The 14,233-nt window shown below is 50.0% G+C and overlaps 1 protein-coding gene across 3 annotated transcripts in view; it reads right to left on the bottom strand.

The window, feature by feature from the left end:
- LOC147111841 (rho GTPase-activating protein 20-like) overlaps positions 1 to 14,233 on the bottom strand; it is a 195,670-nt gene that overhangs the window by 38,606 nt on the left and 142,831 nt on the right. For all 3 annotated transcript variants that reach the window (XM_085999125.1, XM_085999123.1, XM_085999124.1), the window contains 2 exons: positions 7,232 to 7,410; positions 1,157 to 1,318 (listed from right to left, as the gene is read on the bottom strand). In XM_085999125.1, the coding sequence (XP_085855251.1) occupies positions 1,157 to 1,318; positions 7,232 to 7,410 (341 nt within the window). The remainder of the gene's footprint in view (positions 1 to 1,156; positions 1,319 to 7,231; positions 7,411 to 14,233) is intronic.

Genomic DNA, 14,233 nt, shown 5'->3' on the forward strand with positions numbered 1-14,233 from the left:
AGTGCTGCCTGATTTCCCGCCTCTGCCAGGCCTTTTCCGCCCCCTTTATCTGGGCACTGCGCAACAGGCCCTGAGGAAATTTGGCACTCCATTGTTTAGACTCAGACATGATGAGTGGTCCCTTTTGGTGAGGTACTAGGTGTTGGAACCACCTATGAAACCATGCCCCAGTCTGAGTTATCAATTTCAGCAGAGTTGGAGAGAAAAGTGGAAAAAATATAGTTGTGAAGTTACCTTGAATATTAATTTCAGATATTTTTTCTATTTTTCTAAAACTCTGACTGAATTTTGAATTACAGAAGGCCATACAACTGAAATGTCATTAAAAGTTATGATGGTATTGTAAAGAGAATGATGGGCTCATGCTGTGTGCAGTTTTTGCCAGGTTTGTGTCAGTGAATTAGAAATGGATGGGAATCTCCTTTATACACACGTTAGCTCCTTGCTCCTCTCGTGTTGTCTTTCACTCACTAAGCATGAAAGCTGCTCACTCACAGCGGGAAATGTTTACTGTGACATTTCAATCCAGCATTCCCAAAGAGGTTAGGCATGTGAAATGCGAAATAACCAGAAAGCATCAACTGGAATCTACTAAATTAACACAACAGGCTCCTTGTAGAATACATTTTGATAAGTCTTGGAAGTTCATTTGTTTAAACCTCATTTGCATAGTGGTAAGTAAAGGACCATTTTATGTTCAATAAGTTTATTAATATATCTTAAGGACAGCAGGGCCTCTACATATAATGAGTGGCTATCTTCCTTTTACTCCGGATATGTACACTCGCCTGATTTTAATAAATAAACTCATTTGATCCCTTGTCACTGCTGAGTTAGCTGATCTCAACCAAAGTAATAGTAGGGGAGCTACAATTGGCCTCAGCAACTTGCTCACTGATGTTCTCTTCCTTCTAGTGGGAAATCACCTGTCCTTAGCCTGCTGACTTCCATAGAAAACGCATCCAAGATTGGGAGTTCAGTGTACAGGGAATCACTAGTGTGGCCCCCATGTCCTACTACTGGTGTACCAACCCACCATGCTCCCAGGCTACCTCATTCTTAATACATGATTAAAATCCAGCTGTGTAATGAAATCTTCAGTCTGGAAATGGAAATAAAATGTAATTTGGATTCTGAGTGCACACTCTTAACGTACTTTGAACACAGCAGCGGTCACAAACACAGATTCACCGGCTAAGTGCACTTCAGCTCCAGAATTCAACTTCTCTTTCAGTTCTTTGCAGGCTTTAGCATTAGCAGAACGTCTGAAAATGCCCCTGGTGAATGGGCCTTCATGAAACAGAAAGGAAAGCATGTCCTAAAATATAGAGAAAAAAGGAAAAGAACCATGAGTGTGTTATGAAACCCACTTAACTGCAGCTTGTAAACCTGCCTTCTGCTTTAACCCTCTGAGACAACACAACTAATAACTGTACTTGCCAGTGACTACACAAAGAAAGGTTTCATTTTATCAAAGATCACTGACAGTAGATGTATATATGCCATGATGATTTAAAATTATGGGCAGCAGTGTGTAGAACTATTATCATATGACCCCCAGCTCTACCTCTCCACCACCTCTCTCAACCTGTATGTGCTGTCAGACTGCTTGTCTAATATCTAGTTTTGGTTGAGCTGTAATTTCCTGCAACTGAACATTGGGAAAACTGAAGCCATTGACTTCATCCCCAACACAAACTCCATTCCGCTGCCACTGATTCGATTCCCCTCCCTGAACACTTTCTCAGGGTGAATCAGATTATTCACCATCTTGGAGTCTTGTTCGCCCCTGAGCTGAGCTTCAGACTGTATGTCTTCTTCATCACAAAGATCATTTACTTCCACCTCAGTCACAGTGCCTGCCTCTGCCTCTATATCAGCTCCCCTGTGCTGAAATCCTTACCCATGCATTTGTCACCTTCAGACTCAACTACTCCAATCCTCCCCTAACTGGCCTCCCATCCTTTACCTTCCATAAATTCCAGCTTGTCCAGACGTCCTCCGTACAAATCTTGTCCTGTTCACCAAGCACTTATGTCCTCACTAATCTACACTGGCAGCCGGTCCCTTAAATTTAAATTCCTTGCCCTTGTCTCAAAATTAATGACCTCACCTCACTGTAACTCTGAAACCTCATCCAGCAGATATCAGCCCCCCCACCCCCTGGAAATTCTGTTCCTCTGACTCCAGGCTCTTGTGCATGCCCCCCCTCCCTTCACCCCATCATTGGCACCAGAACATTAAGCCGTCTGGGTCCTACTCACTGGAACTCACTCCCTAAACCGCTCCACCTCTCTTTAAATCCTCCTCAAAATCCATATCTTTGACCAAGCTTTTGGTCGCCCTTCCTAATCTCGCCTTCCCCAGCTCAGTGTCTGTTTTCCATCTGTCTATCTGTGAACAGCCTTGGGATATTCTTTACATTAAAGCTGTTCTATAAATGCAAGTTGTTGTTGTTATTGGTTTGTGGGATTCATTTCAACCTTTGGGATCATCCATCCTGTTTTGTAAAATAAATAACCAGTAGTTAGACACATCTCAATCACTTCCTGTACCGACCATTTGCATTTATTTGTGGATAGAATAGCTTCTAAATGTTGCTTTACTTCACCAAAGCAAAGGTTCATCAAACAGACTCACTGGGCTCGATTTTCATTGAGCCGTGGAGGCGGGCTTGGAGGCGTGCGGAGGGTTAAAATCGCAAAAACTGGCGGGCGGGACCCCCCCCCAACCCCGCCTGGTTCCCGACTCTGAGCATCCAACAGGCGGGACTGGTTGTTAAGGCCCTTAACAACCACTAAATGGCCTCTATAATCCTATTTTGAAAGGCCCTTGCGAATTTAACCCTTTTTCCACATGAAACACGCCTGGTGGGAAACACGAGTGTGAAACCTGGCGGGAGCACTATTGGATTGCTGACTATCAACTGCAGGTCAACCATTAAAGAGGAGATTTGATCAGCCATGATTTGCAGGTGGCTGAACTTCATGGTCTCAGGTCTGGGGCAACTTTTAGAAGGCTTAACCACACCTGTGGAAGGTTGGAGCCTCACACCCATCTCCAGTGTGACCTCCTGGGAAACCCCTCTCCCCACCTTGACTAAGCGCTTCTTCAACTGAGGCATATTCCAGAAGCATGGCAAACATTTAATTCCTTTCCTCCTGGACATCAGATTTGGATGCAGACCAGCCGCGGCAGCAGCAGAACCATGAGCAACAGCAGCACCAACAGCAGGAGCATCAACAGGAGCGGCACGCTGCTAGTCACCCACCTGAAGATGCACAGGCCAGAAGGCGCCAGCGCGCGACAACATTGCTGCTCGGGATGCAAGGGATGCACTCATCCTGGCCAGATTTGCTTAGCCTAGTCAAACAAACACTTTTGCCTCGCAGCTTCTTACCAGAGCATTGACAATGGCCAAGAACCAGAGGATTCCTAGCACTCCGACCACCATACTGACAGTTGCAAGTATGCCTAAGCCCTCAATGTGGAAGTCTCACTAGCGAAATGACAGACGATACAACTGCACCATTTGCCATCAGAAATTTTATGTACATTGTGATGAAATATATGCCTTCATCAGCCTATGTGTTTTACCTGTGTGTTTCACCTGCTTGTATTGTGTGAACCGCCCCCTTTTGTTCCTATTGTGTGTATTGGCAACGCCCCTGTCTTTTGCCATATAAAGGTCTCAGGAGCTGTATGAGTCATTTCTACCAGACGCCCGATGTGGGAAGACCTGTAATGCTGCTATGTTCTTAGTGATTAAAAGCCTTAGTTGAATCCTTTAAATTCCTTGTCTTTGAGTTATTGAAGGCACATCATACATTACCGAAGTGATGGCATTTTTGCAGTAAACACAAAATTGCACCCAAGTGACTACCCTTGTGACTATTTGTGCAGAATTTTCCTCTTACGTGTGCTCCTACGTGGTGCCTCCCCTGTGGCTTCAGCAGATGTGGAGGCCCCTTGCTCACTTTGCTGCTGCTCCTGTCTTGACACCTTTGGCGGGTGTCCTCTGGGGTGGCGAGCCTGTGAGGGCTCGTCAACAGTCTGCTGCTCCTGCGGCTGTGCAGGGGTTGAGGCGCCTATCTTACTTGGGTGTGGACTCCGGTGGGGCTCTGACCGAGGGTTCTGCAGTGGCATGGAAGTGTGAGCACTTGGAGAGGAGCCCCCACTTCCTTGAGGTCTGCCACCAACCTCCCTCTCATGGGTCAGGTCCCCCTCAGCACCTGCAAATGGCTGGAGAGCACCTTGCTGCACATCAGGGGGGCCATGGGGACCCGTATCTGCAATGGCAGTCCTACTCAGAAGGACTTCCATGAAGGTCTGGTTTCTCTGTTCAATAGATGCCCATCACTCCTCAAGAGATGTCATTCCATGGCCATAGCCATCTTCTCCTCTACCATAGCCATCCTCTCCTCTACGGTAGCCATCCTTTCCACAGAGGTTGCCATCCTTTCCGTGGTGATGCGTTCATGCGCCAATGACTCCACAAAGGCTCTGCTCATGTTAGCGATGGACTCCTCCATTCGCTCCACATTCACAGCGACCCTAGAGACAAAACCTGCCAGAGACTCCTGCATCTGTTCCTGGAGTTCCATCACCGCTGATCTCATGGATGGACCCAGAGGCAGAGGGTCGACATGCTGCTGAGCCGAGTTGGCAGAGTCCTGCTCCCTCCGACTAGGACTCTCCACTGTTGTCCCTGTCTCCACAATCTGCTGATGCTCACTTGTGAGCTGTGATACACCAGGTGACAACACTACTCTATGTCCCGAAGGTACCACCAAGGTGTGAGTGTCTGCGCTGGTGCTGGGTACGCAGATTTCTGGTGACGCTGCGCCCTCAGAGGTTGCAGATTCCTCTGAGGAGTCTGGCTGCTCAGCCTCTTCTTCCTGGCTAGAAGGGACGGATGCTTGTGATGGTCCTGTGGGGGAGTAAAGGAAAGAGTCAGAGATGTGATGCCAAGGCTACATGCACATTGCTTTTTGCAGATGCTCATAAGTCCATCTGTTAGAGCTTCACAATCATTATCAGCGACTCATGCAATGTCAAAGAAAGAGATGGGAAACTTTTCTGTCACCAGCTTGCTATGTTGCACCCGTCTGTCCGTCCCCCACATGCGCATCATCCTCCAGTCCCACTATTTTAAGTGCTGCCTCCTCCCAGGGGGTCAGGTGGACTATAGAGACTGTCCCTCCTCCTGTCCTGGCTCGCTCTCTTTTGTTGTGAGCTCTCTTTTCCTGCAATGAGGGAGACAAGTGGAGGTTGAGTGAGAATGAAGGAGTGAGTGTAGAGATTGCATAGCATAGATACTTAGAAGGAGACAAAGATAGAGTGAGGTGGCAAGACCAAGGGCCCTCCCTGTGTGTTGTCAGTTGTTTTCATAGCATCAGAGTGAGAGGGAGTGTGAGGACTGCATGGTCGAATAGTTATGTGAATGTGAGCATAGAGAGAGAGGGAATGGGTAAGGGTGCATGGATGTCAGTGTCAAGTGGGATGTGGAGGAAGAGATTGCTAAAGCTGAGTGCTGGTGAGGAAAGGCAATGGGGATCAGATTGAGGGTGATGGGAAATTCATACTTTTCCAGCGCGCTGAAGGTCATGAAATCTTTTCCGGCACTGAATCCAGGTTCGCCGTGTGACTCCCAATGAGTTGACCTCCTCAGCCACCTGCATCCACACTGCCTTAGTGTGCTTGGGAGGCCTCTTCCTCCCTGAGGAATGGAAGAGCACCTCCCTGTTGGCCCTAGCCCCATCCACCAATGCCTGCAGGGCCACCTCGTCGAAATGAGGAGCTGATCTGGGCCTCCCGCTTTTCATCTTTCCTGCAGGACCCTCTGACACCAAATGGAGAAAGCTTGGAAGCCTGCAGAAGAAGCAAAGCTTGCTGTAGACCTTAAATGCAGCAGCAATGATGACATCATCGGAGGGGACTTTCAGTCATGAAAAACCCATTTGCAAAGGTTTCCCACACGTTAGAAATCAATTGGCCACTTAAGTTAAAATTGCATCAATCTCCCACATCCACTTAGATTCGTGTGGGAAACATGAAATTCGGATAACACGACAACATCCCGCACCTGAGTTAAAATCCTGCCCACTGAGTACAAATTAGTGTTTAGAACTTAGTGATAGGTTGATGAATAGTGTTTCTCTTTAATTACTAGTGTGCAGAAAATCTTCTCTCTTAGGCAGTCCCTCGGAACCAAGGATGACTTAAGTGCAGAAAATATTGAGTGAGGGTGCTCACAGATTTTGTTAATTCAAGCTAATTGAATCATTCAGGATTCAATGGTTTTACTGTTTACAACTCTAAGAATAACGTACAGAAAGAATCCTGATTGAAATTACAGGAGCCGCCAATCATAATGGATTTATTTTAAATGAATTACCGCTGGTGTTAAAATATTACCAGTCGGACAATCTAGGCTTAAGAGTCTATGGTGCTGCCATCAGCACTGACAGCAGCTAACTCAACACAGACTGAGCATCACACCGAGGACCTTCTCAGTGCCCTGGCCAATATTTATCCCTCAACCATCACCTAAAAACAGATTATCTGGTCATTATCTCATTGCTGTTTGTGGGACCTTGCTGTGCGCAAATTGGCTGCCGCATTTCCCTTCATTACAACAGTGACTACAAAAGTACTTCATTGGCTGTAAAGCGCTTTGGGACATTATGAGGTTGTGAAAAGTGCTATATAAATGTAAATTGGGTCTCAATGACTCAGTTCCATACTAATTATTGCATTTATATTCGGGGAGGCATCATGGAAAGTCAAAGTCCCTCTGCTTGCTTATGAAAGCTTTCTGAATTGACCTGCCATTACTTTCCAGCCAAGAACTGTGGATAAAATGATGTCACTGAAGACTAATTGTTCCACTTCCAAGTCAGCTCCTCCCCTCCCCATGACAAAACCTCTTATCCAGGCAATTATTATGATAAAGTGTGCATTCTATAAATATAAAACGTGATGGAATTTCTTTTCATGCATTCTAAATGAAGAAAAAAATTACCCAACTTATACATTGTTTGAATGTCATTATCACATTGCCATTACATTATAAATCTTTCACTTGTTCATATCTATAGATAATGATCAGTAAATCTTTTAACATGATCCCCCTCTCAGCATGTATACTGTCTCGGTGACATACTTCAATTCTCAGTGGTTATAGATAAGTTACTTTCTCTCCCCCTTCTCTAGCCATTTTGCCACTTACCATAATTGGCTTTGGGAAATTGTCGTCCTCACAAATGGCTGGCAGTGGAAGGCCGAAGAGTCTGCCTGGTGTTATGGAGGTTGGGGACAGAGGTGTGTTGTCTAACAGAGTACCGGAACCACGCCAGAAGGCCCAGTTCATAATTGACCTTTTCCTTTTGTATTGCTTTTGACTTGGATCTGCAGAAAGAAGAAAAACAGCAAGAGGTAAGAGAGGCTTCCTGAAAAAATCATCTGCAAACGATATTCCGGCATTTGCTTTTTCAAGTTGCTATGGTTACATAAAAATTGCATGGGTGTTAATATCTCAATGACTAAGTGTTATGCTTTGGTAGATTTGCTGCAAAGAACTGCTTTGATTTCAATTATGCTTCAAAGAATTAAATGACAAATTCTACAAATAACAAACAGTTATTAAATGTTATGGTTGCATTAATGTTATTGATTGAGTTTGTTACTTTTGAAAGAGTTTTTTGATGATAAGGTCTATTGAAGTAGCACAGCAATCTTTATTAATTTAAAACAATTACACATCTTTTATCTAGAATTATGATCTTCTAAGGGTAATTCATGTATTATATAACAAACCTAATATAAGCAATATGCTATTTGTGTAACTTGGGCATGCAAATATTGCAAATCAAACATAAAAGCTTATATTGTATTCATCTGCAACCAACAATCCTGCTTTTTAGTCTGTTCTTCAGTGTGTCTCTTTGAAATGCTGACAGTAATTATTCACAAAGTTTTTTTGACATGCTCTCGAACTGGCAAGTTAAAGAATACATTTTGTATCAATGCTATGCATTGCCCCAACGAAAATTATGTGGCATAACTCGGGTATGAAGTCACTAAACCAGTGGTGCGCCATGTCTTACCAAATGGTTTAAGACTGTTTCTTCTTCTTCTTGGGCAGTCCCTCGGAACCGAGGATGACTTGCTTCCACATTAAAAATGAGTTCTCAGGTGACTGATGAGTCCAATGCGGGACCGACAGTCTCTGTCATAGGTGGGGCAGACCGTGGTTGCAGGGGCGGGTGGATGGGGTGCTTGGGTTGACATGCGCTCCTTCCACTGTTTGCGCTTGGCTTCCGCTTGCTCCCGGCGAAGAGACTCGAGGTGTTCGGCACCTTCCCGGATGCATCTCCTCCACTTTGTGCGGTCTTGGGCCAGGGATTCCCAGGTGTCGGTGAGGATGTTGCACTTTTTCAAGGAGGCTTTGAGGGTGTCCTTGAAGCATTTCCTCTGCCCACCTGGGGCTCTCTTGCCATGTCGGAGCTCCGAGTAGAGCGCTTGTTTTGGGAGTCTCGTATCGGGCATGCAGACGATGTGGCCCATCCATCAGAGCTGATCGAGCGTAGTCGAAGCTTCGATGCTGGGGATGTTGGCCTGAGCGAGAACACTGATGGTGGTGCGCCTATCCTGCCAATGGATTTGCAAGATCTTGCAGAGGCAGCGTTGGTGGTACCTCTCCAGTGCTTTGAGGTGCCTGCTGTACATGGTCCATGTCTCTGAAGCATACAGGAGGGCGGATATCACTACTGCTCTGTAGACCATGAGCTTGGTGCTGGATTTGAGGTCCTGGTCTTCAAACACTCTCTTCCTCAGGTGACCGAAGGCTGCACTGGCACACTGAAGGCAGTGTTGGACTTCGTCATCGATGTCTGCCCTTGTTGACAGTAGGCTCCCGAGATATGGAAAGTGGTCCACGTTGTCCAAGGCCTCATCATGGATTTTGATAATTGGGGAGCAGTACTGTGTGGTGGGGGCAGGTTTGTAGAGGACCTTTGTCTTACGGATGTTTAGTGTAAGACCCATGCTCTCATACGCTTCAGTGAAGGTGTTGACGATGGTTTGGAGTTCGGCCTCAGAGTGTGCGCAGATGCAAGCGTCATCTGCATACTGTAATTTGATGACAGAGGATGGGACAATCTTGGATCTGGACTGGAGGCGACGGAGGTTTAACAGTTTCCCGTTTGTTCTATAGATTAGCTCCACTCCAGTGGGGAGCTTATTGAGGGTGAGATGGAGTATTGCAGCCAGGAAGATCAATAAGAGTGTTGGGCCTAGAAATTCAGTTGGCTGCGCCAGCCGTTAGCGCCTTAGGAGGAGCAGATCTCGAGCGCTAGGCGCTTAGCGCCCGGGCGCAGCGCGATCTGCGCCTCGCCCCAACTTCAGTAGACATTTCGCGCCGGTGCAAAGTCTTTGCGCGCGCTCAGCTGCGCGCACAGATCATGACGTCATTTCGTCGTGCAACGCCCTTTGTGCGCCCGGAACCGGAACTTCACTCGCGCCGCCCCATTGTGCGTCGGGCGGCCCTAACGACTGTGAAGTGGAACGGTACACAGCCGAGGCGGGCCGCGGGGAGCGCAAATTAAAGGGCACTTACCCTGCACTATAAAGGGCAGCCATTTTGCAGCATTCACTCTTGTGCAATGGATTTTTGGAGAGAGACCAAGGAAGAGAGCGTACTGCTTTGGCCCAACACTAGGACAGGTCTTTTTGGCTTCAGGCCAGAGCTTTGCAATTATCTTTGCCTTCATTGAGATCTCAGTGTTTGCCAGCATATTATGGGGGCTGCATTGGGTGCCAACGCTGAGTTTCAGCCTTATGTCGGAAGGGCTTACAGACGCCGTGAGAGAGTGGCAGCCCTGGCTAGACACAGAGAGGGCAACAGGCGTCGCCAAGTGAGGCCTTACCCACCCAGGGTATACCGCCAGCAGTTCTCCTATCTCAACACGTCTGCCGCGCAGTGTGTTAGGAGGCTGCGATTCAGAAGGGAGGTGGTTGCAGACATCTGCCAGCTGCTTCACAGAGATCTGCGTCCACAGCTGATGCGCAGGACGTCTCTGTCGGTGGCAGTGAAGGTGACGGTGGCTCTCAACTTCTATGCCACCGGCTCCTTCCAATCCGCTGCTGGGGACATCGCTAACATCTCCCAGTTCGCCGTGCATTGCTGCATCCGCCAGGTGACCAATGCCCTTTTCAGAAGGAGATGTCAATTCATCTCCTTCCCCATGACCCTGGACAAGCAGCAGCAGCGTGCAGTGGGATTTGCAAGAATAGCGGGCTTCCCCATGGTGCAGGGCGCCATTGACTGCATGCATGTGGCTTTGCGGGCACCTCTGGAGCATGCCGAGGATTACCGCAACCGGAAGGGCTACCATTTCCTCAATGTACAGCTGGTGTGTGACCACAGGCAGCGCATCCTAGCTGTCAATGCCCGCTTTCCAGGCAGCAGCCACGATGCCTTTATCCTGCGACAGACAACTGTGGCTGACATGTTCCAGGCACAGCCTCACCCAAGAGGATGGCTTATCGGGGACAAAGGCTATCCTTTGTGTACCTGGCTCATGACCCCGCTCCGCGCGCCCACGACCCCTGCTGAAGAGGCATACAACGAGAGCCATCAAGCGACCAGGAACCTCATCGAACAAACAATCGGCGTCCTGAAGCAACGGTTCCGCTGTCTGGATCACTCCGGGGGAGCCCTCCAGTATTCGCAGGAGCGTGTCTCCCAATTTGTCGTCGTTTGCTGCATGCTGCACAACCTGGCTATCCGCAGGACTCAGGCACTGCCACCTCACGTGGAGGAGCAGGAGGAGCATGAGGAGGAGGAGGACGAGGAGTACCAGCCCAGGAGGGAGGTCCAAGGGCCGCCCGTCGGTGGCTTATTGAACGTCACTTCTAGGCCCCCTGTCAGGGAATGGCTTGTGCCAATGAAAGAACATGATTGCAGCCGCTCCGCAAGCCCTCAGCCGGTTAAGGCAACAAACACTTCAAAGATCAAACATGGACAATGTGAATAAATAAAATGGTTTATTGTACAAAATCAGGGCCCTTCCCACATGAAAACCAAGAACACACGAAACCCCCAAAAAACACTCACACACATGACTCACTCCCACAACCTGGGGAGGATTAACAAAAGATGTAAACAAAAATGGCCTCATCCTCGGCCTTCAAAAAACAACCATTCCAAAAAACACAACATTTGGACACACCCTCTACTTTGTGTCCCGCGAGGGCGATGCCTTCTGCAAACTTTGCCGGCCCCTGGACGCCCTGCTGCTCCTCCTCAAAGTGAGGCCAGTGGCTGCTGCAAGGCTGGGGGAAGGCTCCTGAGGAGCACATGTCGTGACGGCAGATGCCCTTGGGGGTCGGCCTAGATGAGGTCTGGCCCTCGAGGGGCCGGCTGGTGAATGCTGCAGCTGTGGCTGGCCAGCATCAGTCGCTGCAGCAGCTCGTGGCAGCTCCACTGGGGGAGTGGCAGTGGCGGCTGGAGGAATGGGGGCAAGCTGGCGGATGGCAGGTGCTCGCTGGTCGCCTGAGACACTGGCACTCGCCCGGGCCAGCACTGCAGCAATCTGCCAAGGGACAGACCGCTGTGCTGCTGCAGCGCGCCGGGTGCCCTGGCGATGCCGGGCTGACACAGCGAGTGTGGCAGCAGTGAGTGCCCGTGTTGCCCTGTTCTGTGACTGCATCAGAGCAGCCAGTGACTGCACGGCACCACTGATCACCTGGCCAGTCGCTGCCAGAGAGGCCCCGAATTCGGTGACACTCCGAGACAGGGACTCGATGGCCTCAGGCATCCGTCCCACTACCCCCATGAGCTCCGTGTGCCGGCGCTCCGAGTCCGCGGACATGTCCTCGAGGCGGCGCATCTCCTCGGCGTTGACCGTCTCCAGACTGGAGGCCGGACTCTCCCTCTGGGGAGAAGGCCGCCGAACTGGCCGACCCTTCCTGCGTTGCTGGATGCCGCTGGGCCCAGCAATTGGACTCCCCTCCGACCCTTCCCCCCTCTGGGGAGAAGGCCACTGAGCTTCCACCCCCCTCCCGCGTTTCTGCAGGCCGCTGGTCCCAGGAGCTACACTCCCCTCCGACACTTCCCCCACGCTCCCCTCCAGGGAAGACGTCTCCCCTACAGTGGCATGGCTTGCCGCGGCTGAGGGTTCCCCTGATGGGCCGCCTTCCTCTTGCTCCTCCTCCTCCTCCTCTTCTGAGGGGCTGTCACTGGCAACTTCAGGGACCTTCTCCTCACCATCTGAAAGCAGGAAGGCACAAGAGTAGCTTTAGAGTGAGGAGAGGGCATCAGCGAGGGATGCATGAGTGGTGGCATTCAGCGCATTGGTCGGACAGTGGCAAAGGATGTAGATCTGATGCGCAAGTGGGACGAGAGAGGTCCAAAAGGTGATGTCCTTACCATTGGTGCCCAGAACAGGGTCGGCATCTCCAGATGCAACGGGGCCAATCACCCGGGCACCCATGATGCGCTCCACGCGCTGTTGCAGCTTGGTGAGCGGCTGGATCTGGGGTCCGCCTCCCCCGGTCACAGTCCGGCTCCTCTTATTATTGGCCAGCTTGGCTTGCAAGAGAAAGGATGGCCTCTAAGTACAGTGTGTAGCCCTGATCTTGTGTGCACTGCCTCCCATGGTGGAATAGCCTGGCCAGTGTGTAGCCCTGATCTTGTGTGCACTGCCTCCCATGGTCGAATAGCCTGGCCAGTGTGTTAAGTGCACAATGTGCAATTGATGTTCATGACTGTCCCATAGCTGCTGCATGAGGGCTGGCCATTAGGGCTTTCAGGTCCCTTTGCCCATAATGTGAGGTGCACATGCAAGGATGAGGAGGACACTGGAAAGGGTACTCACCCTGACAATCCTGGCGAGGTCATTTCGCTTTTTGCGGCATTGTACAGTGCTCCTGGGGACCTCACTGTTGGATGTCACCCTGGTGGCAACATGCCTCCAGGCTCTCCGGTAGACGCGGGCCGGTGGCTTCCTCCCATTGTCTGGGAACAAAATATGGCGTCTCTTCTCCACAGCGCTAACCAGCACCCTCAAATCATGCTCTGAGAAGCGCTGCGCTCATTCACAGGCCTTCTCCATACTTTGAGGCGCTATTTGGGTCCAGCAGCAGTGTTCAGGCCTAGCTGGAGGGCTCCAGTGTCCAGGGCGTGGCAGCAGACCAAGTCGACCCTTCCCCCTTAAGAGCTGGCCGGCGCCAGGGTGTCTGCTGTCAATCAAGAAATGGCCGCACCTGCGCTGCGCCCGGCCTCGACGGTATCGCTCAGCACCTCCGGCTTAGCGCCTAAAGAGAGCCGTGCATCGCCAGTTTTAGCGCTCGAGCAAACTCTTAAGGCGAAGCTAATTAATATCGGCGAAATGGCCTTGAATTTGCGCCGGGCGCAAACTTTAGCGGCCGCCCGACTTTACCGCCCCAAAAGTAGCTATAATGAATTTCTAGGCCTTGGTGTGATGACACAGCCTTGCTTGACCCCAGTCCGTATGTGAATTGGGTCTGTAGTGGATCCATTGGTCAGGATCATGGATCACGGCCAGTTAAAGAATACATTTTGGGCTCAATTTACCAAGCCCAGAGGAGGCAGGTTTGGAGGCGGGAGTGGTGGGAAAATTGCAGAATCGGGGGGCAGGAACCCATCCCGCCCCCAACCCGCCTCCATGCCAATGTCCCAGGAGGCGGGTGCCCGACCTGTACTGGGAGCCACCTCCCCGAGACGGGAAGGGTATTAGTGCCAATTAACTGCCTGTTCACAGGTAGTGAACAGGCAGTTTTTTGCCTAATCCCTATTTTTAGCCCTGAAGTGTGGGCTGTCCGACGGCTCCGAACCACGCCAAGTTAGCGAGGCGGACCGTCGGTCTGCATGGGTTGGAGGGGTCGAGATGTCCGTTGTGCAGGTGAGTGATGGGTGCATGTGTGCAGAGGTAAGTGTGTGAGGTAAGTATAAAGTGTTTTAATAAGTTTTACTTACCATTACTTTCTCCTGCAGGCTTCCTTCCTTCCTTCAGTTCTCGGGAGTCCCTCAGCTCACCGGCACAGAAAGCAGAATGGCCGCTGAACTGTCAAAAGCTGCAGCCTCTGCTTTCTGGTCTGGAGAGATCTCTAACTGAGTCTGAGTAGAAGGACTCAAGTTAGAAGACAGATCGTCAGTGTTTGACAGCTTCACAGAGCTGTCAAAAGCTGATTTTTCATCTGTCAAAAG

Source organism: Somniosus microcephalus, chromosome 10 (genome assembly GCF_052327205.1).
Source record: "Somniosus microcephalus isolate GS21.2 chromosome 10, FLI_Smic_1.0, whole genome shotgun sequence".
Classification (NCBI taxonomy): domain Eukaryota; kingdom Metazoa; phylum Chordata; class Chondrichthyes; order Squaliformes; family Somniosidae; genus Somniosus; species Somniosus microcephalus.